General features: G+C 46.9%; 1 protein-coding gene across 1 annotated transcript in view; it reads right to left on the minus strand.

Annotated features, from left to right (window-relative positions):
- Positions 1-27,480, minus strand: part of Scn11a (sodium voltage-gated channel alpha subunit 11) — a 71,641-nt gene that overhangs the window by 43,850 nt on the left and 311 nt on the right. The window contains exons 2-12 of the mRNA XM_021173441.2: positions 24,174-24,292; positions 22,943-23,041; positions 20,581-20,709; positions 18,680-18,777; positions 15,652-15,825; positions 14,831-14,897; positions 12,314-12,455; positions 11,069-11,266; positions 10,026-10,199; positions 2,538-2,667; positions 818-1,056 (exon numbers count right to left, since the gene is read on the minus strand). Coding sequence (XP_021029100.1) covers positions 818-1,056; positions 2,538-2,667; positions 10,026-10,199; positions 11,069-11,266; positions 12,314-12,455; positions 14,831-14,897; positions 15,652-15,825; positions 18,680-18,777; positions 20,581-20,709; positions 22,943-23,041; positions 24,174-24,292 — 1,569 coding nt within the window. The remainder of the gene's footprint in view (positions 1-817; positions 1,057-2,537; positions 2,668-10,025; positions 10,200-11,068; positions 11,267-12,313; positions 12,456-14,830; positions 14,898-15,651; positions 15,826-18,679; positions 18,778-20,580; positions 20,710-22,942; positions 23,042-24,173; positions 24,293-27,480) is intronic.

A 27,480-nucleotide genomic window follows, 5' to 3' on the forward strand; every position in this document is an offset into this window, starting at 1 on the left:
CTCAATTCCCCATGGGGGGGTGGGGGAAACGCCTCCCACGGGAACCATGAAAGAGAGTGAGCAATCGTTCAAAGTTTGGCTTCCTCCTTATCTTAGGTTTCCCAGTTTAACAGAGATGCACTCAGTTTCATAAGAACCAGTGACATCCGAGTCCACCCATCCTCACTGTCTTTCGGGAACACCCATTCACATCTTCCAGGCCTGGCTCATCTTTCCTGAGAATTTATCTATGTACCAAATCTACATTATTTTATGATACTCAGTGTTCCCAGCATGAAGGGCCATGGAGGTCATTACCCTGGGTCTCTGGAGACAGCTTTTTCTTAAAGGGATGGATGTTGTGAGGCAGGGTCTCGCGTAGTCGAGGCTAGCACTGAACTTGCTCTGTGGCTGAGGATAACTTTGAACTTCTGATCCTCCTGCCTCTACCTGCTAAGTGCTGGGGTCACACACATGCACCACCGCGCGCGATTTATGTGGTGGTGCTGTGGACTGAACCTGAGGCTCCCTGCATGCTACCAACTGAGCTACACCGCAGCTCCTGTTTAGCATCTTCTCAGTCTTCTCTAATATCCAGAACGCTACCTTTGGGATTTTCTACTATTGCGTCTCTGACATGGATGGCTACCGAGACCCTTAGAAGGCCCATGGGAAACCATAGATGTGACCTGCGCAGAATTCAGACCCAAACTCATCTTTTGCCTGTATTCCGTTTAAGGAAACCAAGGTTTCAGTTTGGGTTAGGTGACCGAAAACGCTTGCACTTCAACAGTTAGGTCTGGAAATTCTTTTATGCTTTACAAGAGCCCAAGGTTACCCAGTTTCCGATTTTCAGTATGTCTTTTAAGGAGTTGTCCATGTTGTGGTGTTCCATGGCCAAGAAGACAGTGTTGATGATGATGCAGATGGTGATGGCCAGCTCAGTGAAGGGGTCTGTCATGATAGTCTGCAGGACCTTCTTTATGCACAGCCACCGAGGACTACATTCCCACACCAGGTACTTGGATGCCAAGTTTTTCCCACACGGGAAACAAGGCTCCTGGGATTTTTCTTGTTCTGAAAGAGAATGGAAGAATGATCAGGTGTTTGCTCTGAACCAGCCTGGCTGCTCTCTGCCTATGTGCTTAACCTCTTCCTTCCTCCCCAGGGTTTTGTTTGTTTGTTTGTTTGTTTGTTTGTTTGTTTTGTGTGTGTGATACATGGATGATCGAGCAGGGCACTGACTTGAATAGCCGGGAAGTTTTTCCTGCCAAGCACACTGCAGAGGAAATGACCTCTGCGTGTAGCTAGCATGTGGCAAAGTCAAGTATATCAGATGGGGATCCAGAGGCCAACACTGATTGGCTCTGAACCCATGAGAGACACAGAGGTAAGCATAAGAGATGGGGGTAAGCTCTGCTTTCTAAGAGAGCCCGTGGTGGTGGCTGTAACCATGGCCAATGGATCCCAGGGCTTGGGAGAAGAAGAGGTCAGGTACAGGCAGGGACAGCTGAAGGTACTGTGAGGGTTAATGTCAATTGTCAATTTGGCAGGATCTAAAAATACCAGGGGACAAAAGAGAACAAATGTCTGGGCATGTCTGCGAGGGAATTCCTAGATTACTGGGGGTGGGAAGACCCACTCTAAATATAGAAGGCACCATTTCTCAGGCTGGAGTCTTGAATTGAATGAAGAAAAGTGGGAACACAATCAATTCATATTCTCTCTCTCTCTCTCTCTCTCTCTCTCTCTCTCTCTCTCTCTCTCTCTCTCTCCTTCTTGACTGTAGTCACAGTGTGACCAGCTGCCTCTCATCCCTGCTTCCATGCCCTCCCCATCATGATGACGTATACCCTCAAATTGTGAGTCCAGATAAACCCTTCCCCCTTTCTTCCTTCAGTTGCTCCTGTCAAGTTATTTTGTCACCAGGTGTTCTGTCAGTTACTTGAGCTCACACCCTTGGGTGCCTGTACCCCTGATTTGCTAGGTACCATTTCAGACACTCCTGCAGGCCAAGAGAGGCCATGTAATAATTCAAATGTGCAGAAGACCCCATCTGCCTCCAGTGTTTCATGATCTTGAGTGTCTATACCTTTCCTGGGGCTCACTGTTTGCTGTCAACCAGGCCTAGCAGAGGGTCCTGGCTGGTCTATATGGTCTTCTTTGTCCCATGACAGATTCCTGGCTCTAACCTTGAGAAAAACTGCCACCTCCTGGTAAGGTCTTTATGTCACCTTGTTGGCTATGTTATTCAGACTTCCTGAGGCTGGCCAGCCAGCTGTGAGGGGCTATCTCTGTTCTCAGGTGGAAATCTCTTCCTACCTCTAACCAACCCACACCCAGGGGCCCACTTCAGGGGAGTACACCTCTCAGGAAAGCCCAATTCACTCAAACCACTCTGCTTGCGTGCTCCTGAGATATGGGGAGTCTGTCTTTGTAGGGTAGCACAGTGGGGTGGTCCCAGGAAACTTCCTCTATGGAGGGCTTCTGGGGGGGACTGGAGATGAGAGAGATAAAGAAGCCACAGGAGTCGGCTTTCCCGGCAATGTGGAACTTACCCTGCATGGTGATGGTTAAGATACTGACGGCGCTCAGCGCTCTCTGCCTATGGAGGGGGTCCACGTGCTCATCAAAGAGTTCTACAGGCAAGTTCTGGGACAGTCGTTTTGTTTGCTCAAGGAGTTGTGGCTGTAAGAGAAAAAGCATGGTGGACCTTCTAAAGGTGGGAGTTGATACTCTCCGAATTTTATAAAGACTTTAAATGAAGATGAGGAGCACTTTATACGGAGAGGTCCGCAGCATCATAATGGCGGATCAGGCATTCAGGTTTCTTTGCCCATGTGGAATAGGCCAGAGAAGTAGGGTTTGATCATTCATTATTCCTACACATGAGCATTTCTCGAGTCTGACCTAGAGAAAGAAACTTTATATTTTATTCACTTTCAACAAAGGGCAAACAAAATACTCTCTACCCTAGTGATAAGGATAACTTTACTAGCAAGCACCCCCCATACCTCACTTCTGTCTATCCACAGACACATAGTCCCACTCAGTATCTTTGCTGGCAGCCCTCACAAGCACCTCAACACTGATACATCCAAAATGAAACTGGATATCTTTTCCACCCCTAATGCATGTCCTTTCTTGTCTCTACAAATCACCTATTCAATAAGCCACAAGCCCTACTCAACTGCCAGGCTTCACCTTCTGTGGGTAAGTTTATCTCTCTTCATCCTTGTTCTTGGCTGTTTCCTATGAATTCAAACACTCCCTCCCAGGAGGTGAAGGGCATCTTCTGAGACTCAGAAAGCTAAGGACAGCCCCAAGATTTAAGAGGTTGGGAAAGCTAAACTATCCACAAGGCCCAGCCATGTGGTGTTAGAAATATTTCATATTTTGCATCTGTATGTGGTCCAGCACAGGAGTAGAGGTCAGAGGGCAACTTGAAAGGATGGGTCCTCCCCTTCTATCCCACCGCAAGGATCTCAAGAGGTAAATTAAGGTGGTCAGGCTTGGGAGTGCATTCCCTTAGCCCTGGGCCATCTCGCCGGGCTGCTTCCATGAGATTATAAAATTAGTAGACATTTGCTGGGGAGAGCAGACTGGCTGACTACAGCTGTACACTGACTTCTGGAATACAGCTTCTTCGAGGCATCACCCACACTGGGGAGGGGTTTTCAATGACACAGATGTCTTAGAGTCCCCCATGTGCCTATAAGAAACCCCAATAAAATTACTGACTTGCCAAGCTAGGTTTGGGTGGAATTCTTTCTTTGGTCTGTCATTGATGCCCTACCTGGGTGAAAAGATGTTTTATTCTCCCCAGGAAAAGTTACACATTGTTCCGGGCCCTCATGCAAGCTCTGCTACCTCTTATTTGGGTTACCGTGGCAACATCTTAATTGGTTTCTCTAGTCTCTCCTCCAACTCCCTCTCTTCAATGTGTTTAGCTCATTGAAAAAGAAATTTTCAGCTTCAGACCGTGAGCTTTAAATCATTATAACTAGGCTCGAACACACCTTCATTAATCAAAATAGCAGCCATTACAATCAACATGTTTTTGCCAACAAGAGCTAAGTTTGTTTATTCCTATGGTGCACGAATCCCTGCTCCGGGGTTCCAGGGACTCTCACAAAGCCTCCTCTGCATCCTGCCGGTTGTGGAAGCCTTTTCCCTGCAAACGGATGTCAAGATGCTTGAAGACCTGATGGTAGGCTGGTAGGATCAGGTGAATGTAGGCAGAAGAGACAAAGTTTTGATGCCCTACTCATTTAACTTTTGAAGGGTGGATTGTGTGATGTGGTCAGGAGTTGTGGAGAACCGGTCCTTGCTGTTGACTGATGCCAGGGGCAAGCGGTATGGTTTGGGCCGCATGCACCTCCTCTACTGAGCATGCTCCCCGGATGCAATGATTTCGCTTCAGGAAACTAAAGAGGATCAGACGGGCAGCAGACCACCACGGAGCTCCCAGGACCTTTTCCTGGTGTAGGTTTGACTTATAAAAGTGCTTTGCGATCAGTGGCTGTCGCATGAGACCCACTGTTCCTCGGATATCGCAATCCAATAGAGAAATGGCCCGTCGTTGTTGTGGAGCATAAGGGGTCAAAACAGTTCTTCGGATTTTCAGCCAGCGCCCGCATCTCCCGCTGCCGAGCTGCTCCACATCTCCCGTGTGCTCCAAATCTCAAACAGCCTTGAGTGTTCATTTCGAGCCCACTGACCACTTCTCCTCAAGTTGGAAGGGGATGGGCTTTGATGATCGACAGGCAGTGATGGTGGCTGTCAATCAGCCACGGTTAACTCCGCGGGGGGGGGGGGGGGGGCTGGGCCTGTCACTGATGTTATGAGTCATCTCTGCTGCTTTATGACCCATTTTGAAATCAAATAAGAAATTTGGCCTAACTTTGTTTCCATAGTATAAGGCAGAGGTTCTCAACCTATGGGCCACTACCCCTTTGAGGGTCTAATGATTCTTTCACAGAGGTCGCCAAGACCACCAGAAAACACAGATATTTACATTATGATTCCTAACAGTAGCAAAATTGCGGTTATGAAGTAGTAATGAAATGATTTTATGGTTGGAGGTCACCACAGCATGAGGAACTGTATTAAAGAGTCGCAGCATTAGGCAAGTTGAGATATCACTGGCATAGGTAAATATAAAATACACAGCAAGTAAAAACATTTAGCAAGAAAACCTAAGGCAGGAGATAAGCATTAAAGTCGGGCATCAAAGCAGATCTTGCTTGTTAAGGTTGTATCCAATCGCGAGCAGTAAAGGTCAACAGGGTAAAACCACAGTTACTTTTGTATCAACCTACAGCCAAGATTTTAAAAACACACATCACCAGTTGAGCCTGGTGGTTCATGCCTTTAATCCCAGGACTCAGGAGACAAAGTCAGATGGATCTCTGTAAATTTGACACTAGCTTAGTCTACATAGCAAGCTTCAAGACAGCCAGGGCCACACATGTGACCTCAGAGAAAAGAGAGGGAAGGAGGAAGGGAGGGAGGAAGGGGAGAAGGAAGGGAAAGGGAGAAAAGGGAGGGAGGGGAAGGTGTGGAAGGAAGTCGGGGAGGGAAGAGGAGGAAAGAAAGAAGGAAGGAAAAAAGAGAAAGAGAAAAATTAAATATTTTTTTAAAAATAGGTGTGGTGGTTCACACCTTTAATCCCAGTACTTTGGAGGCAGAGGTAGGGAAATCTCTATGAGTTTGAGGCTAGCCTGATCTACATAGCAAACTCTAGGACAGCCAGAGCTACATAATAAGATCCTGACTCAAACACACAAAAACTAAACCACACATCTCTTGCTTCAAACGCTTCACATTTCCCAGGTCTCCCCTCTGCATAGACTGAATGAACTCCTCGGCTTGGCTTTAAGACCTTCTGGGGTTGCTCCCAACTTACAAATATAGGCTCTTGCCAGCATCCCCCAACCACACACATACATGCACATGAACACACTCACATATTTGCATACACACATGCATGCACCTTCATGCACACACAGACAAATACACACAAACACATACATACAAACGCACGAACATACACACATGCATCCACACGCACACACTCATGTGCATACACATCCACACACATGCTTTTTAATGGGCCATGTTCTCCTGCCCATCTTTGCTTCCAGACCCTGGCTGTGCAACAACACATGTTGCTCTCTGCACTGGCCACACCTGCTCTTCCTTTTGCCTGGTGAATCCCACTGGACTTAGACACTACTTTCCTGGGGATCTTTTCTGATTTGCTACTAACTCACTGCTGTTCCTCCAACTCCGGTCTTTTCTAGGTTGTTTTGTACCAAACAGATGCTGCTGGTTTAGTTGCCCTATCCCTATGTCCCAGGGCCTCACCTCAAGCATTTCCTCTATAGCCCCAGGCCCCTCTGTCCTGTTACATGACAAGTCAAAAACACAGCAAAATTATGATCATTGGTCCCTAGCGATCTGTAACCAATGATGGACTAAAATTTATAATCTATATATAGAGAGAGAAATAAGGCAGATACAGAGATACAGACAGACAGACAGACAGACAGACAGACAGACAGACTCTAATAACCTAACTCCATGGGGTTCAGCCTCCAGCTAACTTGGGTGGCAGCAGCTCCACCGTGTGCTTTCTTCCTGACCACATAGCACACTCGACTCTCCCCCAGGAACGTCTGCTAGGGTAGCTTACCTGCCCTCTGATGCCTTTGGCTTTGCTTCAGAGTGAGCCAACAGCCACCCTGTCCTTTCCAAATTGTCTGTGCCAAAGGACACACCCTTGCCTGCCTGTAGCTAATCTAAAAATGTTCCATTTGGCAGATCTCAGATCAGGTTCACTTGTTCTTGGCCCAGTCTGGCCTCAATAAGCATTGAGTGACCACCACTGGTGGCCCAAATTCAGAATTCTCCTTTATAATATCTAAACTGATTTAGATATGTGATAAAAAATAAAATGGAATTCAAGACCTCTCCTCCCATATAATGCCCGGCTCATCTTAAGCCTTCTCATCCTGGTCACTTAACTCCCACTGTGCCACAGCCTGAACGCCAGACATTTCTGTTGGGTCTCTGAGCCCGCTTCCTGTAACTGAGATATGGAGTCTTTCTGTCCCTGAGATTCCTTTGCCTGTGTCTTTTTTCCCTAAATAACAGTCATTTTTTTAAGTTTGTTTGTTTGTTTGTTTATTATGACACCGTATTCTGTCTGCATATATGCCTGAACACCAGAAGAAGGTGCCAGATCTCATTATAGCTGGTTGTGAGCCACCATGTGGTTGCTGGGAATTGAACTCAGGACCTCTGGAAGAGCAGCCAGTGCTCTTAACCACTGAGCCATCTCTTCAGCCCCATGCCTGTGTTTTTGATCCATCTTTGCTTCTGCCTCGACAAGCTTGGGCACTTTGGCTTGTATTTTAATTTGATGCATCTTTGCTTCTGCCTCGACAAGCTTGGGCACTTTGGCTTGTATTTTAATAGTTTTCTGTTCTCTGGCCTCAGTGCTATAGGTAATTGTATTATTAATAACTTGGTGTCTTCGTGAGAGTTAAAAATCCTTGTTAAGCTTTTCAGGTGGTCTGCCTCCGTCTGCAGACACACACACACGTTACAGATAATGTAGATCTCTGAGTTCAGTCTTACAGATGTCTTTTGAGCATAGATCACATTAGAAAATGGACACTTATTACCTTACTGAAAAGTGAGCTCTGGAGATGGGATTTGGCCTATCCACTTTAGATCCAAGCATTTTGTCTAGAAGTTTTCTCCAAAGCCTCCTTTTATGACTCTGGGACAGGAAGAAGGGCATCGACCTCCAGCCAGCCCAGGGCAAAGACGTTTCGTTGTGTGCAGATAGGAGGAGAACCATTCCCAGTTGGGATTGCTATCATTAGCCTATGTATTTACATTTTTTTCTTTTCAGTTTTTTGAGGTTTCCCTGAGTTGCCCTGGCTGTCCTGGAACTCGCTCTATAGACCACGCTGGCCTCAAACTGGGAGATTCATCTGCCTCTGCCTCCCAAGTTCTGGGATTTCTGTCAGCGAGAAAGAAGCAGAGATCAGTGCCCATGACCCACTGAAATCAGGTCACGAAAATGACCCTCGAGAGGCTCTAATGGGACATGGGACATCAACTCCTCCCTCTGTTTGCCACTGTGGGCATTGTTTGCAGGACTCGGAACTGAGACTGGCCTGAAGCCCTCCTTACATAACCCGTGTCTCACAACACACTCCAGAACTACCTGGGCTCTTTGGCTGCTGCCAAGAGGAGACCTGACTGCCGCTGAGGGTGTGCTCCCTCCTCCATAAACTGCTTCCACACCAACAAACCCAAACATGCTTGAGGTGAGGCACAGGAACCAGACAGGAAGTCAGCCACAAGCCTCCCTCTGCGTGGGCCCTTGGCTCCCTCCCACTCTGTCTCCTCCCGTTGATCATGTCTTTCCTTATCATCCCCATACTTGACATTTTTACATTGCCTTTTAAATGTTTTACTCACTGATCTCTCCCACCAAACAAAATGTTTCACGTAAGATTTCCCAGTGGCTTTCACCCTACCACAGCTCCATCTGTTGCTGATACATGTAGCAAAATACCTTTCAGATGCTGTGGAGAAACCCCAGCTCAGATACAATTCTTATGAGGAGTCCAGTGTTTTCCCTGGCTCCCTTTCTTCATACCCTGCCACTCCCTGGTGCTTCTGTTGCTCACTTTGGTCCAGAAGTCCTGGTAGAGGGACTGACTGGTCACCATCACCCTGAGCCAATGCTGTACCCATTCATCTCACCGGCTCACTCTGGCTCTCCCATCCCGACTCCTCCCACTCTGCCCACCTTCCCTGGCAATCTCTCAGTTTTTCTCTGTAACAAAATCAACTGTTTACAATCCCCTACGGATGTTTTTCTTTAAAGTTTCTCCAGAAATGCATGACAGCAATCACATGATCCAAGGACAGTGAGTCAAGTTAAGACTCTCCTGCTAAGTGACCAAAGGACACCCTCGTTAGGTCCCAGAACTAAGCCCCTTTAACAGTAACCCACCTCACCTCAAAACGGTTAAAGAGTTGACATCCTGTTCCCTGCTTCTTTTGACTCCCTCTCTATTTATCTCTTTCTATGCCCTTTTTTTAAGGATTTGAGATGAGAGCGTGCCTCCTTCCTGTGAGATCACAGATGACTGCCCAGCTTGTCAGTGAGCACAGAAAGAAATGTCTCACAAAATAATCTGCCTTACCTTGTGCAAACCATTTTAGGAAGGAGAGAGTGTGCGGGAAAGATGCACAACTGACCCCTATGGCTGTCACAATTTCCTTATTCCCAAGCCCCCCAACTTACTCCTGCCCCTATAAAGAGTGGCAGCCAGCTTTGTTCCAGACAGACTCTTCAGTTTCCTGCAGAAGAAATGCTGCCCCTCACTGTGTGTGCTAATAAACACAGCCCTGTCTGAAGGTCAGACTCTGATCTCTTTCTACCTTCCACCTCTCTAGGCTGCCTCAGAAATCTAATAACCAATAGGCTTGTGAGTTAAAGACCTTGTCCCTTGTCCCCAGATGGTGGTCTTACTTTTAGGAGGTTGTGACCCCTCTGGAGCATGGTGCTTAGCTGGCTGACATGGGCCACCATGGGTTTTGAAGGCCATACCTCCTGTTCCACCTCTCTGCTTCTTGGTCATTTGCCACAATGTGACTGGTCACCATGCTGCCTCATTCTCCTGCTAACTTAGTCTGAGCCAATCATGAAGCTATACCTTCCCTGTCAGTACACACTGGAAGTCCCTCAACCTGGACCAAAATAACTCTTTGGTCCCTGAAGTTGTTCCACTGGGAATTTTGTCACGGTGACAGAGAACATAAGTCTCACATGCACACTGTGACTGACTGCTCACACATATACCAGAATCACCACAGAGAGGGCAGGGTGTGTGCACAAGCACACCGATGGAGAAAGGATCAGAGAGGAGAGGAGAAGAGAGGAGCTCTTTGTCGAATTGTTGCAGAGCCGTTCTCCTGGAGGCACGTCATACTGTAGGTCCCGGGAGAAGACTTACGTTTTTAGAGGCATCGTCCTCTGAATCGGACGCTGAGGCTCGGGCTGTCTTGGACCCTCTCATAAAGAAGGACTTTCTTGTCTTACTGCCAAAAAACTTCCTCTTCTTTGGGGAAAAGGACGAAGCTTGGAGGGAATTAAGGGAAGTTCTGTCAATCCCCATGGCAACCAGAGCCTTTGAGAGAGAGCAGAAGCAATTAGTGAACAGATTATACCTCCCTGTGAAAACGCAGATGACCTCAACCTCAGGGAGCTACTCTGCTGTCTCTGTCACACTGGACCCTTTAGGTGGCCCCCTGCTTCATTTGAATGTGTAGCTGAGCTGTCATTTATCTGGTGTGTGGCTCAGGTTTTTTTGTTTTTTGTTTTTAACACAGGCCTTGCTATTGTCCCAGGCAGGGTTAACTCTCTCATGCTTCCCCATGACTGATCCTTAGCACAACTGCCTCGAATGTGCTAGGGACTCAGCGTATATTTATACCTGGGGGCGCTGAGGATTTGCCATGGGATTCCATGGGACAAATCTGAGGCATGCAGAAGACAGCAGAGTGTAGAACTACTGTTACTACCGAGAAAAATCTCAGGACCGGAGGAGAGAATGTGATGGCAGGGAAATTTCCTGGGATGGCGAGTAGCTAGGCTGGGGGTCCGGGAAGGAGGAACACCTCCTCCTCTGGTGATAGAGCCCCAGCCCTCCCGAGTAGAGGAGGATGTCTTCGGATTTGCATAAGAAGGTTCGCCACAGAGCCTACGTGTGCACATAAATAAGTTACAGTCTATAGCCAGTAATTTGGTATGAGTTCTTAGATGGTACCAGTTCCCAGAATTCAATAAGCACTGAGACCACACTCTCCAGAACCCTGTGTCCAGACCCGTTTGAGAACAGCAGCAACACAGCCGGCCTGCATAGGGCTCAAATCCTCAGTAAAACACAGGACACTAAAGGACTGAGGCCCGGCACCAAAGAGGCCACCTTCAGCCTCCCTCACAGTGTCTCTGGGTTCCCACTGGCCCCTGGGGCAGCCCCTACTGTCTAAGCCCTACCTCCTTCTCCTCCCTCAACAGCTGCTGGGCTTCCTGAAACATCTTCTCCTTGGCCTCTGTCTCGGCAGCGACATTTCTGTTCTGTTCCTCGTAAGCCATGGTGACGACAGCCAGGGTTAAGTTAAGCAGGTAGAAAGAGCCCAGGAAGATGACAACCACGAAGAAGAAGACAAAGTAGATCCCGGAGGTGCGAAGGATCTGCAAGGGGCAGAACACGGCATATAATATCTGCCGTACCCTCCCCACTCCAACAGGATGACATGGTTGCACGTGCTCGGGTCTCCAGCAGAAGTGTCTAACCACAGCCCAGGGCAACTACGAATGAGCTGAACACAAAATCGTAAACTTACTTACAATATCAGATATGTTGGAATATTTTATAACTCAATCACATGGTTCTTTTTTTTTAAGATGTATTTATATGTATGACTGCAACAGTGTTTGCTGTGTGTGTGTGTGTGTGTGTGTGTGTGTGTGTGTAGACAGAAAAAAAGGTGTCAGGTCCCTTAGGGCTGGAGTGACAGGCAGTCATGAGCTGTATGATGCCAGGCTGCTAGAAACCCAAGAGGATCAAGTGCTCTCAACAGCCGAGCCATCTCTCCAGCCCCGAATGCACCGTTAAGAGTGAGCTTTGTGAATGACCGAGTATTAGTGCACTGTCTTGCAAAAGAAATGCACGTGTGATCTCAAAACCTGCAAGCGCAAGTGAACACCCCACCCCCCACCCCCTTGTGGCCCACGGTACTTCCTCTTGATCCATTGTGATCCAAAGAAGCCAAAAGGCAAGACAGCCACCGAGTCCAGCCTCCCAGTGACACAGCAACTCCTAAGGTGCTGTCTTGCAGTGGAACTGCCGTACATTCACAGAGAGGCCAATCTCCCTGAGTTGACTGCCCATCACTCTCTCAGTGATGTTTGTGAGTTTTCAAAATAGAAAAGGAGAGAGAGAGAGAGAGAGAGAGAGAGAGAGAGAGAGAGAGAGAGAGCGCACTAAAGCTGGAAGTGCAAGCAGTGGGTAATGCATGAAGAAAGAGTTTGTGCTCTTATTTCCAGCATGGTGCTTCATTGTCTTAGAGTTTCTAACACAATCTCTGAAGCAGGATTCAATCGTACATCCAACTCAGATAAGCAAGAGATGACAGAGGAGGAACGGGAGGAAAGGTCTTAAATACATGATAAACGGGTTGTTTAGACAGAGGGAAGTCAGAACGGATCGGGGGAGTTAGAGAGAATATAAATAGGAACCTGTCGATAAAGCTTCTCCCAGGAGTCTTGAGTCATAACCCGGAACATGGCGAGAAAAGACCAGCCAAAGTTGTCAAAGTTTGTATAATTATAATCTGGGTTAAATGTGGTTTTATTGCACGTAGAACCATCAGGGCAGGATCTAAATATTGGAGACAAAGGAATCAAGAAAAGATTAGATTCACTACCCCCACCCCCAGCCCAACTTACTCAAGAAAACAGAGAATGGCCGCCTCCCCATACCCGCCTCTGCCTGCTGAGTTTCCCTGACATTCCCTCAAGGACACTCACTGACCCTCCTAAGGGGTCAGTGATGAAATCATATTAGCCAGGTGTTCATTGAAAGATTAAATGCAGGTCCAAGTCACTATAGCAATATAAAGACCCACATCCCAGGAGCTGTAGGAGCCAGCACAGACCTGTCAACATCCCATCATGGAAACAGGAGTCCCCCAAGAGGTCCCACCGTCTCCATGAGCAAAGATTGACAGTTAGTGGTCGCCAAGGAAGGGTCATAGCCACTGTAAGCTCCAGTACTCAGTAGCTAAACTCCCAGCCTTGTTCTTGTAAGCAACCCTGATTAAACTCAGTAGGACACACACACACCACATACATACCACACACACATACAAACACACAACACATACCACACACCACACACACATACAAACACACACACACCACATACATACCACACCACATGCCACACACACACACACACATACCATATACACACATACAAACACATACCACACACACACACCACACACCATACATACACCACACACACATATAGACACATACCACACACACACACCACATACATACCACACACCACACACACCATACATATACACACACTACACCCCACACATACATACACACACCACACACATACCACACATACACACACTACATGTACATACACATACATACACACACCACACACACACATACCACATACCACACATAAACACACAACACACACATACACACACCACACACACACCACATGTACACCATATACACATATACACACATACATATACACACACTACACCACACACATACATACACATACATACACACACCACACACACATACCACACATACATACACACACCACACACACATACCACACATACATACACACACCACAAAGGAAGAAGGGGATAAATTGAAAAGAAGACATGTTTCAGAGGAGAAGAAGGAGGGCAGTGTGGAAACCCCTGAAATTCACTATATACTTGACTGACACTAACAAAGGATAAAAAGATAAATTGAAAAACAAAAATGAAATTAGAGAAAAGAACAGAAAAAGAATGAACGTTGGGCCAATGGTGATTTGCATGATTTAAAATAAAAATGTTGTAGCCTAAAAAAATATGTACATAATAGTTATTAAGGCTCCCTCCTTAGTCCCTGGGTCCTGCCTACAACAGGTACAGTTCACAGCTAGCTCTACACGGAGAGAGAAGCACACATTGATTTCTTCACTCATGCACACGTGTCTATTCTAACAAAGCCATGGGCATGTGCCTTACCCACCTCCTGAAGCTTCGTCCTCAAAGAATATTGCCTGCTCTCTTGTGGATTAATATCCTGTGCTCAGACAAGGAGGAATTCCTTTTGGGGTCTTATAGTCCTATTATTTATTTAACTACTCACCTGTGAAAGATTCACAGATGCATTCCATAAATTTGAAATATCATTGAATTTTCTACATACTTATTGTTAGCGAGCTGCCAACTCCAAGTAACTGAAAAGAACCCTAGTAGCCACACTTGCAAATGATTTGCTGTTGTCTGGTGTGGGGGAGGGTGGGGGGGTTGGGTTTTTAAGACAGTATTTCTCTGCATAGCCCTGGCTGTCCTGGAACTTGGTCTGTAGACCAGGCTGGCCTTGAACTCAGAGATCCACCTACCTCTGCCTCCCAAGTGCTAAAATCCACTGCCTCTCATGTGGCATCACAGCACAGCTAAAAAGTAATTTTCATTTAAATAACACAAATCTAAGCTTGTGTAAGCCAGGCATGGATGTACATGCCCATAGTCCCAGCTATTTGGGAGGCTGAGGCAGGAGGATCCTAAGTTTGAGGGGAATATAATGAATAATGTAATGTAATATGTAATAAGACTTTGACTTTAAAAGCAAAAGTTAGGAGCCTAAGGTGGAGTTACCATCACTGGCTGCTCTTCCAGAGACCCAAGCTTCCATTCCCAGCACCTACATGTTGGTATACAGCCACCTGAGGACCTGGCACCCTCTTCTGGCATCTATAGGTACTGCATGCACATGGTACTCAGACATATGAGCAAAACACCCACACACATGAAATGAATAAAATTAAAAAATAATAATTGAAAACTAAGGAAAATAAATAAACCTGCTTAGACACAGGAAACTCATCACTGGGAACTCCAATCTCTGTACTAGTCAACACACGAAGACTATGTGCTCATATCCCAAAAACTTGCGGTATAGTTGACCTGGAGGGACACAGTCTAGACCTCTTACCTTCTGCCGAGCCAGTTGCCACACATTATGAAGTCCTCGCTATCATTTTCCTTTACAAAGCAATCCTCTAAGAGAAGAAAGCCACAGATTTGGATTTAGAAAAAAGAAAAAGACTAATATTAAAAAGAATAGCAAATATGCCAAACTACTCTTCAAGCTGCTGGATTTTAATTCTCTGAAGTGATCAACATGGGCATCCATCAAGGAATGGAGCCTCAGAGAGAGAAGAGGAAGGAAGGAAAGAAGGATGGAGAGATGGGAGAATGGACCATCACTACTGTCACCTCACCCTTCTGTCCCCACCCCAGATGGACCGGAGGCCGCCAGCCCTGGGCAAAGCTGGACAAGACTCAGCTATGACTGGTGTGAGCAGACAACAGCAACATGAGGTTCAGGGCTCATTAAAGGGGGGTAAGTTGGATCTCAGGGCAGAGGAAGCAAGGCACAGAGCATCGCAAAATAAATAAACACTTGAGAGGAGGGAAGGGTCTTAGAAATTTCTGGTTCCCTCTGGCCAAATCCAGGCATTCTGAACTCACTCTGAGAACCATGGCAGTGAGCTGAGATCTGAAAGGCAGCAGCTGTTGCTCTGTGAACTTGGCTTTGAGACATTCCTTTTCCAGAGAAACTCCAAGAATGAGGTAATTCTCTACACTGTGTGTGTGTGTGTGTGTGTGTGTGTGTGTGTGTGTGTGTGTGTGTGTGTGTCAGGGTGGACAGTCTGGCCCTGCTCCTAAGGACCGAGTAATCAGACCATAGGAGTGGGGAGTAGCTGGGAATCAAGCATGCACAAAAACAAAGGGTAAACAGCAGGAACTTACTGTTGGATAAAGGGTTAGGGCCACAGTTGTCCTTAATACATTTCTGGCTCAGGATTCCCATGAAGAGCTGCTGACCAACCAGGGCAAAGATGCTGAGGCAAAAGAGAGTGAGGACCATCACGTCCAACAGCTTCTTCACGGAGCGCAGCAGGGCACCCACGATGACCTTCAGACCTGAGGGCATGAGATGTTTGGGGAGAAACATCCCTCAGCCCCTGACCAGACACGGGCAAGGGCCAAGGAGAGCTTAACAAAGGCCTGGGAGGCTGTCGGCTGCAGGCTGGGCATTGAGAAGTGACCTTCTAACGATTCCAAAGCCCTGAGTGCCTAGCCTTAGATGCCACTACCAAAGCACTGAACCCTAAGTCTTCAACCCTGCCCTTTGCCTGCCTCGGGGCTGCTTTGAGGAGCCAGTGAGAAAACTTGGAGGGGGGCGTGTCAGACAGATGCAGGAGTCTCTCTTGGCTTCGAAGGCACCTCCCCAGCTGGGGGTCTCAGGAAGCCCACCCTAGAGAGAGACACAGATTTGGAGGTAACATTTAGTAATTACTGACAACTGTCAAGGTATTGGAAGGGTTATAAGGTATAGTTGTACTGTGGAACAGAGGTACATGCTAGGGCAGGGAGGGTGACTACATCTAAATAGTGGAAATGTCCCCGAGGAGTGGCTTAGACTGACAGTGATGTTAAGGCATTTTCCTTTCTATTCACCAACTCACTGGAGAAATATTAGTGAGCACGTGCTACATCCAAGGCAAAGATACCAAAGATACAAACGAGATTATCTTGAGGTGCACTAGCAAATGTTTTGGACTGAGTCTTCAAGCAAAGGGAAGGAAAAGCCCCGATTTGTAGCATTTAGAGGTTCCCTTCCTCGCTGAACTGTCTGGTATGAAGCCTAAATCCCCCATCCCTTCAAGTTATACACACAATGCCACTAAACAGTCTCAGATTCCTACAGAAGCACTGAAAACCCCAAACAGCTAAAGCAATGGGTCCTGCATGGAGGAGCAATGATGTCAGAATCAGCACATTTGATTTCAAAATGCACGACAGGGCCATAGTAATGAGGCAACCAAAGGACAAGTGGTCGCCAACAAGAGAGAATGCAGGACCGGAAAATAATGCCACCCAGGTCCAGCCACCTCATTTTGACAATGTGTCAGAGACAAACATCAGATAAGGAATGTTTATCTCTGCAACAGACAATGCTGGGGAAACTGAAAGTCCACACACAGAATGTCAAACATAAATCTGAAGTTCTGAACAAAAATCTATTCAAGACGGATTAGAGACCTCCCTGTAAGACTCAAATCTCTAAATCAGAAAAAAAAAAAGCAGGGGAAAGCAATTCCCAGTGCAGGTGTAGGCGGGGGTGGGGTGGGGGGGTGGGGGGAGAAGATGCCGAAGGCTCGGGAGACGAGACAGGTCCAGGAACAGGAGCAATGCACAGGAGCAAGGCAGGGAGGGAGGCAGCAGACTGACAGACAGAACAGGACAGACCTTTGTCAGTGCACAGCTGATAGAGGAATGGGTCAGAGAAGCTAAGAAGAACTCAGAAAGCTAAGCACTAATAAAATCATCTATGACTAAGTAGACAAATGAATTCAATAAAAATAAATATTTAATTGCTTATTTTTTTCACTCATTTATTGTTTATTTGAGATGGTGTTTCCCTGTATAGAAACCACTGTCCTAAAATAAGAAACATATTTAAATTAAGTTCAATGTATTTAATTTTTCACATCATACTTTAAAAATGATACTGTCATAGAGTGATTTGATACAGTCTTAAACAGAAGAACAATGGGAAATTTTGAGGTTATCAAGCCCTTTTTCTCAAATCAAACTCTTTTAAAAAAAAAAATTCACTTTTCCTTCAGTGTGAGAAGTGCATTCAGGGACTGGCCATGAATTCTGGTTGTGCTAATGGTCCAGGGAATAAAAAAAAAAATCCCAGTGCCTCAAATGCCACCTCAGAGGAGTAACATGCTGGGTTCTTTTGGATGGGACTGGTTCCTGTTATTTCAAAAAGAACAATAAATGGCTGGTCTGTGTATGAGAAAAATGCTCAGAACCCATAGCTGTAAGGGAAAAGCAAGCTGAAAGTTCACTGAAAGAAAAACACCTTTTTGAGGGGACATGAGTGTGTCAGTGCACAAGTCACTGCTTGGAGGTTCGATTCTGGACACCCCTATAGGAGTGTTGGCTTGGGAGGGAGAGAGGAAGGGGAGGAGGGAGGGAGGGAGGGAGGGAGGGAGGGAGGGAGGGAGGGAGGAAAGGAGGGAGGGAGGGGAGGAGGGAGGGGTTGGAGGGGAAGAATGGTGTGAGGGAGGGGAGGAAGGGGAGGGAGGAAGGGAGAGAAGGAGGGAAGGAGAGAGGGAGGGGAAGAGGGAGGGGAGGGAGGGAGGGAGAGAAGCAATGGAAAGGGAATTGGAAGGGAAGAGAGGTTGAAAAATTGAGGGAAAGAAGGAGAGATGGAAAGAGTCAAGAGAGGGCTAATAAGAACACGTGTGGAGGGAGAAGGAATCTCTGTATATTATTAGTGGGGATCAATATGGAGGATACTCGAAACTAAACATAGAACCACCATACAATCTTGCTACACCATTCCTAGGTGTGTGTGTGTATATATATATATCAGGTATATATATGTGTGTGTGTGTGTGTGTGTGTGTATATATACCTGAGGCCAACACACAGTAGAGATATCTGACACCCACATTTAAGATGGTGTCATCCACAGTAGCAAAACTAGGTAGCTGGCTGTGAACTGCTCAGCTGGGATACTTGAAACCAAACCCAGTTCCTCTGGGAAAGCAGTTAGAGGTCCTACCTGTGGGGCCATCTCTGCAGCAGCAGCAGCACCACTACCACCACTGCCACCACCACCACCACCACCACAGCCACCACCTCCACCTCCACCACCATCACCATCACCACCTCCACCACCACCACCATCACCATCACCCTGGCTCAGAAATGTTCTAATGCCAACGAGCATTTTAGCTAAGAGCCAGTGGCTTACCTGAGATGACAGAAATCGCTTTCAGAGCTCTCAACACTCGGAAGGTACGTAGAGTGGAAAGATTATTGACTTTGTTACCGAGAAAACAAGGTGCTATCCTGGAAGACAAAACACAGGGAGAGCCCAGGGCGGCTCAGTGTGGTTACATCACACATCTCCACGGAGGGCAGAGACTGGCACCAGGTGGCTTCTTGAGTCGCTACACACCTTACTTTTTTTTGAGACAGGGTTTCTCACTGAACTCAGAGCTTTCCGGTTGGGCTGAGCTAGCTTGTGGGCAAGCAGGGGATCTTTCTGTCTCTGCCTCACTAGAGCTGGCATTATAAACACAAGGCACCACAAACAGCTGCTTTTATGTGGGTGGTGGGCTCAGTCCCAGGAACCTTATATGTGCACAGCAAGGACTTTACCAACCGAGCCTGGAGCCTATGCCCTTAATCTCTAAATCAGGGCATCTTCAATAGCCAGGAGCATGCAAGCAGTGATCTTCAAATGTAAAACTCTGAGATGAATAGCGCCCTCTAGTGTCGTCTGTGACCGAAATGAGTAAAACCCAAGCCAAGCGCTAACCACAATGTCTGGCACAAATACCTTCAACAGATGTACCACGGTCGCGCTGGCTTGATTTATTTTATTTATTCCATCACTCAGGTGTGAAAACTGTTTGTTTCCGTACGGAAAAGTCTCAATACTCAGCCTGAGTCATCTATAACTAATTCAAAATGGATCTCAGAGGCTGGGGATGTGGCTCAGCGAGTAACGGTGCACGCCATCTGAGCTTGACAACCTGAGTCCGATGCCCAGAACCCACATAAAAAGCCAGACGCAGTGGCACACATCCGTAATTCCGGCAGTCCTATGGTCCTACAGGAAGCAGAGACAGGAGGATCACCCGGAAGCTCACAGACCAGCTAGCCTGGAATATGTGGTACAATCGAAGCAAAAGGTGTCCCATCTCAACAAGACAGAAGGTGGGAACAGACTCCTGGAAGCTGTCCTCTGACCTCCGTGCACATTCATAGGAAGAAAAGTTGGGTGGGGGGGGGACGTCTGGGGAGGTGGCTCTTGGTTAAAGCACTTCGCCTGAGAGCACACGGTACAAAGTTTGGATCCCCAGAACTCACATAAATGTTGGATGGGAGTTCCTTATGGCCTCCCACCTGTAATTCCAGCCTCAGAAAGCAGAGGCAAAGGATCCCCAGAGCAAGCTGGTCACTCAGAGTAGCCATATCAGTGAGCTCTGGGTTTGATTGAGAGGCCTGCCTGATTAATAAGATGGAGGAGCAGGTGGACATTCTGGGATTGCTCCCACCTTACCAATACAGACTCTGCCACCACCACCCCAACTACACACACACACATACCACACACACACATTGGGCTTTAACACAAAGGCCCCAAGTGGGAAATCACCACCACAATTCACTCAACATTAAACTTAGAAGCCCAAACTTTAAAAACAAAAAAACAAAAACCCGAAACAAAACTTTTTGTGATCTCATTGTAGCCAGAGATACTGGCCAGAGTCCTTGGCTCTCCCCCCATGCTCTGACACATACCTATCCTGGTAACCCACCAACCATCCTGTGACTAGCATTAATCCTCTCTTTACCCCTGAACTGTGAGCCTCGTGAGGCTTTTCTGTTGCTCTGCGTTTTGTTTTTACAACCCTGAGCTTACAGAGCCTGGCATGTCAGAGCCACAGCTGGTTGCAGAATGGGTAAGAACGCAACACAAGGGACAGTGGCTTCCTCTGGATTAACCATTTCTACGCTCAGAGATCCACACAACTTCAGGCCACACCGCTGTTCTTGTAGATCCACATGGAGCCCCAAAAGACGCAAAGCGAGTCTCCCCCACCCCCGCCAAGTGCCTCTCACAAAAATCTTTAACAGTCTTACGCTGTTCCGATGACAATGAAGTCCAGCCAGTTCCAAGGATCTCGGAGGTAGGAAAACTCATCCACGATGAAGCCTCTTGCCAATATTTTAATCACAGCTTCTAAAACATAAATCCCAATGAAGACGAATCTACAAAGCAAATCATTCATAAAAAAGAATGGGTATGATAAATGACTGGGAAAGAAAGGAGCCACCAAGGGATGGGCCTCGGAGGTGGGTGTTGGCATAGCATGCATGAGACCCTCTGTTCAAGCCCAGTGCCACATAAACCAAGCTTCGTGGTGCATGCCTGTAGTCTTAGTGCTAATGAGATGGAATCGAAATAGGAGGGTCAGAGGGGCTGGAGAGACGGCCCAGTGGCTAAGGAAACTGCTTGTTCTTCCAGAGGACCAGAGTTTAGATCCCAGAAGCCACATGGAGTGTGACAGCTGTCTATAACTCTAATTAAAAATAAAATAAATAAATACTCTAAGTGTAGAAAAATAAGAGTTAAATGTAAAAGACAGAAAGTGATGTACCACACCAATTCCCAGTGTAAAGAAATATTTTTTAAAGTTTTTTTCACATAATCTCATTATGTAAGCAAGACTGGCCTTGAACTCATAATCTTTCTGCATCTGCTTCTAAAGTTCTGGGACAACAAGTGCTGTCATGACCCATATAAAATATTATTTTTAAAGATTTACTTTTATTTATGTATATGTGTGTACATATGTGTGGACATGTGCACATGCACGCAGGTTACTTAGAGGCCAGAAGAGGGCGCCAGATCCCCTAAAGCTGGAGCTATATGCAGTTGCGATCTAACTGAGGTGGGTGCTGTGACCTAAGCCAGGCTCTTCTTCAAAAGCATCAAGTGATCTGTCCGTTCAGCCTTGTCTCCAGCCACCATGAAATATATGCATTTTTAAAACAATTTTTTTAGACCAAGTCTCACTAAGTAGTCCAGGATTCCTTCAAACTTCTGACCATCCTGCTCCACCCTCTGGCTGCCAGGATTGCAAACTTCTGCCACTGTGCCTGGCTAAGAAGGGAAACATTTTGGATGTAAAATGTGATTTCATTGGTTCCTATGCTTATGGTGAAAGAATAAGCAGACACAGACGTCTCAGAAAGTATTTGGAATATGAACGTGTACTTAAAATATAAAATGTAGCCGGGCGTGGTGGCGCACGCCTTTAATCCCAGCACTCGGGAGGCAGAGGCAGGCGGATTTCTGAATTCGAGGCCAGCCGTCTACAGAGTGAGTTCCAGGACAGCCAGGGATATACAGAGAAACCCTGTCTCGAAAAGCCAATAAATAAATAAATAAATAAATAAATAAATAAATAAATAAATAAATAAAATGTAGACATGTTAACTATATAAGCAAAATATAAATAGAAAATAAGAATATGTACTTAAAAGCATTATGATACATATTTGATCCAGGAAAACCATTTCCAATCATCTATCCTGAGAAAAATAATAATCTAAAGGTAGCTTTATACAAAAAGATGGCAATGAGGAAGCTAAGGGTAAAGTACTAGAGGCTTTGAGTAATTACAGTTTACCAAGTAAACTACCATATATTGATCAAAATAGATTCTCATAAAGCAAATGTGGACACAAAGAAAACCATTTAAAATCCAGACACAAAAATGTATGTGTCGCTGGGCGTGGTGGCTCACACCTTTAATCCCAGCACTCGGGAGGCAGAGGCAGGCAGATTTCTGAGTTCGAGGTCAGCCTGGTCTACAAAGTGAGTTCCAGGACAGCCAGGGCTATACAGAGAAACCCTATCTCGAAAACCCCCCCCAAAAAAAAAAAAAAAAAAAGTATGTGCCCAGAGGGAAGGCATAGGATCTATGTAATTCAGGTATGAAATTACCAAAGAATAAATAATTACAAGTTCATGTGTGTTGTTTGCTACAAGTATTTTTAATTCTTCTAAAGACATTTTATTTTTATATACAAAATTAAATTGACTCTGCCTTTATGTTGGGGAGGTGAGATCCACCCCTACTCTCCACTCAACTCCAATTTAAGACAGTCATTCTTTAATACTTTTGGGGTTTGAAGGGTGGTATTTTGGGGTTTGGGGTTTTTTGGTTTTGTTTTTTGGAGAGGGGTTTTACTATAGCCCAGGCTGACCTTAAGTTCGATATCTATCTGAGGACACCCTTGAGCCTTCTGACCCTCCAGCCTTACCTCAAAGTGCTGAGACCACAGCGTGTACCTCTGTGCTACATTTCTGTAGTGCTGGGAACGGAACCAAGGGTTTCAAGCAAGCATCCTACCAAGAAAGCCACATCCAGAGCCCCTTAGCTAGCTTTTTAAAAAGAAAGACTTCAGGGTTTGCAGATGCAGGGACAATACTCACTCAGGAATGTTACTGCTAGGACGACTGTCCATAGAAGAATTATTAGCCATGAACATACAGTTGATGATCACTGTGCAGATAATGAACATGCTGAAGACTGTGGCCAGGGCAGGTTAAGGCACAGACACTGCAGGAGCGACACACTACCAGTGTGGTGGGTATCTCTCTCTGAGCTGCTTGCGTGCTGCATGCATCTCTTCCCTGTGAGAGCCGGCTCTGGACAATTCAGTGCTGTCCCCACCTACAGAGAGGGTTCCCTACCAGACAGCAGCCTCCTCCTAGGGAGAGTTACTGACCCTTCCGCAGAACTTGTTGATATAGATCTAACTGGCCCTAGGTTGGGGATGTTACAGCTCAGTTGAAAGAGTGTTTACCCAGCATGCACAAAGCCCTGGCCTCAGACCCCAGCACTGCATGAGCAAAGCATGGCAGCTCACATGAGATCCCAGCACCAAGGAGCTGAGCATGGTGAGTATCCATAGTTCTACATCATCCTCGGGTCACAGAGAGTCTGAGCTAGCCTGGGCTACATGAGACCCAGGCGCCATGTGATCTAGGAACTCCCCGCAGAGTCAGGCTCAGGCTGACTTAGCTGAAAGTGCAGCCATATCTGGTTCATCCTCATCCCATCCCCCCACCCCAGGCAGCGGGAGAGGGCAAAGCCCAGATCATGCTACATGCCAAGCAGGCACACCACCCCTGGGCACCACTGCTGGGCCCTTCCTCTTTGCCTTTCCTCCTTCTCCAGAGAGTTCTTCTCTACCGTACCACTTAAATAAGAGTCCCTACCACAGACCCTGTTTCCAGGAACTATGTGTAAGGACCCACACTGGCCTTCCCCCTAAAAAGGCCTAGCCTCTTCTGTGCTCACTTAGACTCAAATGCCTCTGGGCACGTCTCCTGAAGCTGAGGCTCCCGGGGCCACAGCTGCTCAGACACTCACAATCCCACACAGTGCCGGGAACAAAGACTATTCGCTTCCACTAAGCTGGAGCTGGTTGGATGCCTAGCATACTGAAGCCCCGTGTTCAACCCCCAGCTTTGCGTAAACTGTGTGCGGAGGCATGCTCCTAGAATCCCAGAACTGGGGAGGTAGAGGTGGGAAGATCAAAAGTTTGAGGTTATCTTCTGCTACATAGCGATTTCAAGGATAGCCTGAGCTACGAGACCCTGACACATGGACCCCTGGGGCTTGCACGGGTTTCCCAGGCTGGACTTAGAGGAAGGATATGAATGGACAGAGATGCGAATCATGAAGCTCCTGACGGGATTAAAAGGCCCCAGAATGAACAAGGCCCTCTTGGCGCTGAAGCGATAGATTGTTCTCTTCTTGTTCAATACCATGAATGTCTGTGAAGAAATCACAGCACAAAAATTAACACACCAGCAAAACAACATTCGTCTGAGACCTGTTAGAGAAAGTTCTAGGGAACCATGTCTGGAGCCCTGACTAATTATGGCAGTCTCTGGTGGCAGAATTATTGACCAGTTACCTTGAGACTCCGAAGGCCAACTGCTGCCATTGGCTTCAAGATCAGCACTGTGCTGTGTGGGCCGTTAACATTACAGTACACACTGGAGAGCCCAGCTTTGAGGCCCTAGAAAGCAGGGTATGGCGCCATATCTGGGCAAGCAAATCTTTGATGTTGAAGTTCACAGTGTGTATGTGTGGAGTCAGGAGCAGAAGGAGACTTACCCAGAAACTGAGCTTGAACAGCCACACATAGTAGGCCTCTTAAAAATACTACCATTAAAAAGAAGATACAAAGAGACTATATGGTTAAGCAGCAGGTCTGAGCAGTTCTAATGAAATAACCAGTCTGCTTCTAACCTTCCAACGACTACAGGGGCTGGTGAGAGGCTCAGCAGGTGAGGGTGCTTTGCCTCCGAGTCTGAAGGCCTGAGTTCAATCCTGGGGACCCATATGATGGTAGGAGAGAATTGACTCTAGCAAGTTGTCCTGTGACCTTCACACATGGGCTAAGACATCATATGACACACACACACACACAAATTAATTAACTGACTGGTTATATAATAAATGCAGAGTGTTCCAGGGAAAAGGTCACCAGGTGTGATGCGGTGTGATGTATAACGTTGTCTGGGAAGGCACGGCCAGAGTGTCCGTCTGTCTTAACCTCCATAGCAATATGAAATGGGCCACGGGGTTCCTTTGGTGCTGGGACTTTATGAGCCCAAGACTTGTTAGAACAGCTCTGTGCCCTTCCTTTGAGTAAAAAGACCATTTGCGGGGCAGAGAATGACCTTCTCTTTGAGGACAATCACCCCCAATGACAGGGGGGACAGTACAGTTCTCCTCCTGTGTACTTTGGCTCTCCTGGAGCTTCCTCTCACTGCTTTAAATATTTCAGCTAATGGTGCATTTAACAATTTAACAACACTTGCCAGGGCTTTAATGACTAGAAGGATAGGGACCAGCTCCTCCTACCTGCTCGCTGACACAGCTCCACCTCTTTTCTCTGTAGGAGCCTCTAAAGGATGGGGGCTGGGGGGGAGGGGGGGTTAGGAGGCTAGGTTGCTGGGGGGAGGGGGGGGAGGAGGCTAGGTTGCTGGGGGGAGGGGGGTGAGGAGGCTAGGTTGCTGAGGGGAGGGGGGGAGGAGGCTAGGTTGCTGGGGGGAGAGGGGGGAGGAGGCTAGGTTGCCAAGAACTAGAGAACTCTTGACATTAGTTTCCAGTTGTCTGACTTCAAAAACCTTGGGTTCCTCCTCTGTAGGGTAGAGCGCTCTCATCTCTCTGTTAAGCCCACATACCACATGAGATCACAGGTGTGTAGGGTTCAAAACTTGCCTTCCAGGTCAAAGGACAAGCCCAGGTTAGAAAATGGTGGCCCTAAAACTACAGCTTGCCCTCCAGGAGTCTACAGCTCACAAGCTATTGCCTATCCTGTGGGCTTCCTACCCAGCTCCAAGGCAAAGAGAATTCTCTCAACTAACTCTCCTCTGACAACCAAGCCTCTAAGAGGCTCCTTGGATTCTGGGGCATCATGAAAGGAGAAATGAGGAAGTGGGTTGTTTTTGTTTTTGTTTTGTTTTTGTCTCCTTCTTCTCTACTCTGTCCCTTCCATATATATGCCCAATTTCCTCTAAATGGCCCATCCCCATTTGGTCTGGAAACTCTGGTATTACCACTTACAGACCATGCACCCAGGCAACGACTCTTTGAGAGGTCACGAGAGGGCACGGTGTCAGCAAAAGATGCTCTTAGAATCACGGTCATTATGCTAAAATTTTCCCCAGGCTCCCAGCCTTGGTTTGATGAGGTAGACTTTCCAACCTCTGCTGGACTATGGTGACACAGCAAGGTCCTCTGGACCTTTTAAAAGAGGGAGTCCTCTCGGGGCAAGGGGAGCTCACAGCCCAGGCTTTCAAGGAGCCAAGTAGAGCCCAGAAATCAGACTTCCTCATTCTGAAGTCATTCTAGAATTTCCAGCAAGAATTACATCCGAGAGGGCTGGAGAGATGGCTCAGTGGTTAAGAACACTGGCTGCTCTTCCAGAGGACTTGGGTTCAATTGCCAGCACCTGCATGACAGCTCACAACCATGTATAACCCCAGGTCCAGGGTATCTGATCCCCTCTTCCAGCCTCCGTGGGCACTGCACATACATGGTAGGTGCATAGACACACACACACACAGACAAATCACCCGTGCACACAGATAAAAACTAATTTGGAAAAAGAAGAATTCCATATAGGGATGGTGAGATGGCTCAGCAGTGGAAGACACTTTCAGCCTGAGGTGGATCCCGAGGAGCGTATGGCTGGAGAGATCCAACTCCGAAAACATTACCCTCTGACCTCTACACACGTGTCCATGGTATGTACATACACACGTACACACACTAAATAAATAAATAAATAAATAAATAAATAAATACATGTAAAAGAACATAAAAACAGAATTAGAGGTCATAGGTAAACCATGGAGGCTTTCGTATGTGGCTGTGAGGGGTTGCATAGAATCACATTCACGCACTTGACTAACTCAGATTTAGCCTTCAATGGCCGAGCACCAACTCTATATCAATGAACAACTTGACCTTCATTAATCTCACCTAACAGCCTAGAAAGCCTACACACGGTCCAAATGTTTTGTGAGGTAATGCTCTTGCTGAAAAGGGTAGCCCTTCCCTTCCCCGTGCCGTTAAATGTTGATGTCAGTTGGATTTACAACTTAGAAAGTGCTCCCGTGTCTTGCCTTGGAGTGGGGAGATCAGACACTTGTCCCCACTCTAGATACAAGAAGTGAGGATCTGGGTAGCCATTTGTCTGGAGTTACATTCAAGCAGTGACCTGACCTCCTGCCCTGACTGACCACCACGCTCTTTTTGGACATGGCTGTTTCCAGTGGTGACCTTTTAACCTTTCAGAGTCAGCCTCATTTTCTTTCCCCAACACATGAATTAAAGGAAGCAGGTAAGAGCTACAAAGATGGGGTGGTAGCAAAGGAAAAGAGGTGTGCCTGTCTCCCACTGACCCCAAGACTGGATTCAGAGAACCAGCAGTGCACATGTGAAC

This window comes from Mus caroli, unplaced genomic scaffold (genome assembly GCF_978045245.1).
Source record: "Mus caroli unplaced genomic scaffold, Mus_caroli_1 scaffold_11, whole genome shotgun sequence".
In the NCBI taxonomy this organism is placed as follows: Eukaryota; Metazoa; Chordata; class Mammalia; order Rodentia; family Muridae; genus Mus; species Mus caroli.